Genomic DNA, 711 nt, shown 5'->3' on the forward strand with positions numbered 1-711 from the left:
GCATTAGTTTTCAAATCATATTTTGAAGCTTAAATCCAAAACATCTTTCAGAAAGACCTTAGACTGAGTGTTATCAATCTTTTTCATATATTTCTGCATCTGATAAAGCATTATTTTGTAAAGGTAGTAGAGAGAGATATTAGTTGTTTTATTAATCAAAATTCAATATATAAGTATTTAGGGCTTTGTTAAGGTTCTTGCAGATATGCACAAAGAGGATAACAGTTGAATTTCTATACAGTGAATAAAACACTTTTATTTAGTTGAACAAAAATTTCCAGCTATTAAAAAAAATTCTTGCCATTTTAGATTTTTTAGGTTGTTATAAAGAAGTATTGTTAGATTGCGTCCTACATTGTCTGATAGTTTAAAGGTTATGGTTATCCATATTTGTCTAATTTCTTATGCATTACAATATTTTTAGGCCAATTTTTATATATTTTTTCTTTAATTTCCTTTTGTCTTTCAGGAATTAGGGGAGTCTTGAGCTTGTCAAGTCATCCAAATATCTTACTAATAGTAGTTGATGACTTACGGCCAAGCCTCGGCTGCTATGGAGATCCAGTTGCTTTGACGCCGAACATTGATGCTCTGGCTCGTCAAGGAGTCCTCTTCACTAAGGCTTTTGCACAGGTAGCATTCATTTATATTATTGAAGCGTTAAACGATTCGTCAATTGTATTTTTTAAACATTTTTAAGAGTGTATAGCC

The 711-nt window shown here is 31.1% G+C and overlaps 1 protein-coding gene across 4 annotated transcripts in view; it reads left to right on the forward strand.

Annotated features, from left to right (window-relative positions):
* The window catches only part of LOC119591460 (iduronate 2-sulfatase-like), a 12,581-nt gene that overhangs the window by 2,897 nt on the left and 8,973 nt on the right, over positions 1 to 711 (forward strand). For all 4 annotated transcript variants that reach the window (XM_037940198.1, XM_037940196.1, XM_037940199.1 and 1 more), the window contains exon 3: positions 470 to 633. In XM_037940198.1, the coding sequence (XP_037796126.1) occupies positions 470 to 633 (164 nt within the window). The remainder of the gene's footprint in view (positions 1 to 469; positions 634 to 711) is intronic.

The sequence above is a fragment of the Penaeus monodon genome, chromosome 28 (assembly GCF_015228065.2).
Source record: "Penaeus monodon isolate SGIC_2016 chromosome 28, NSTDA_Pmon_1, whole genome shotgun sequence".
NCBI classification, from domain to species: Eukaryota; Metazoa; Arthropoda; class Malacostraca; order Decapoda; family Penaeidae; genus Penaeus; species Penaeus monodon.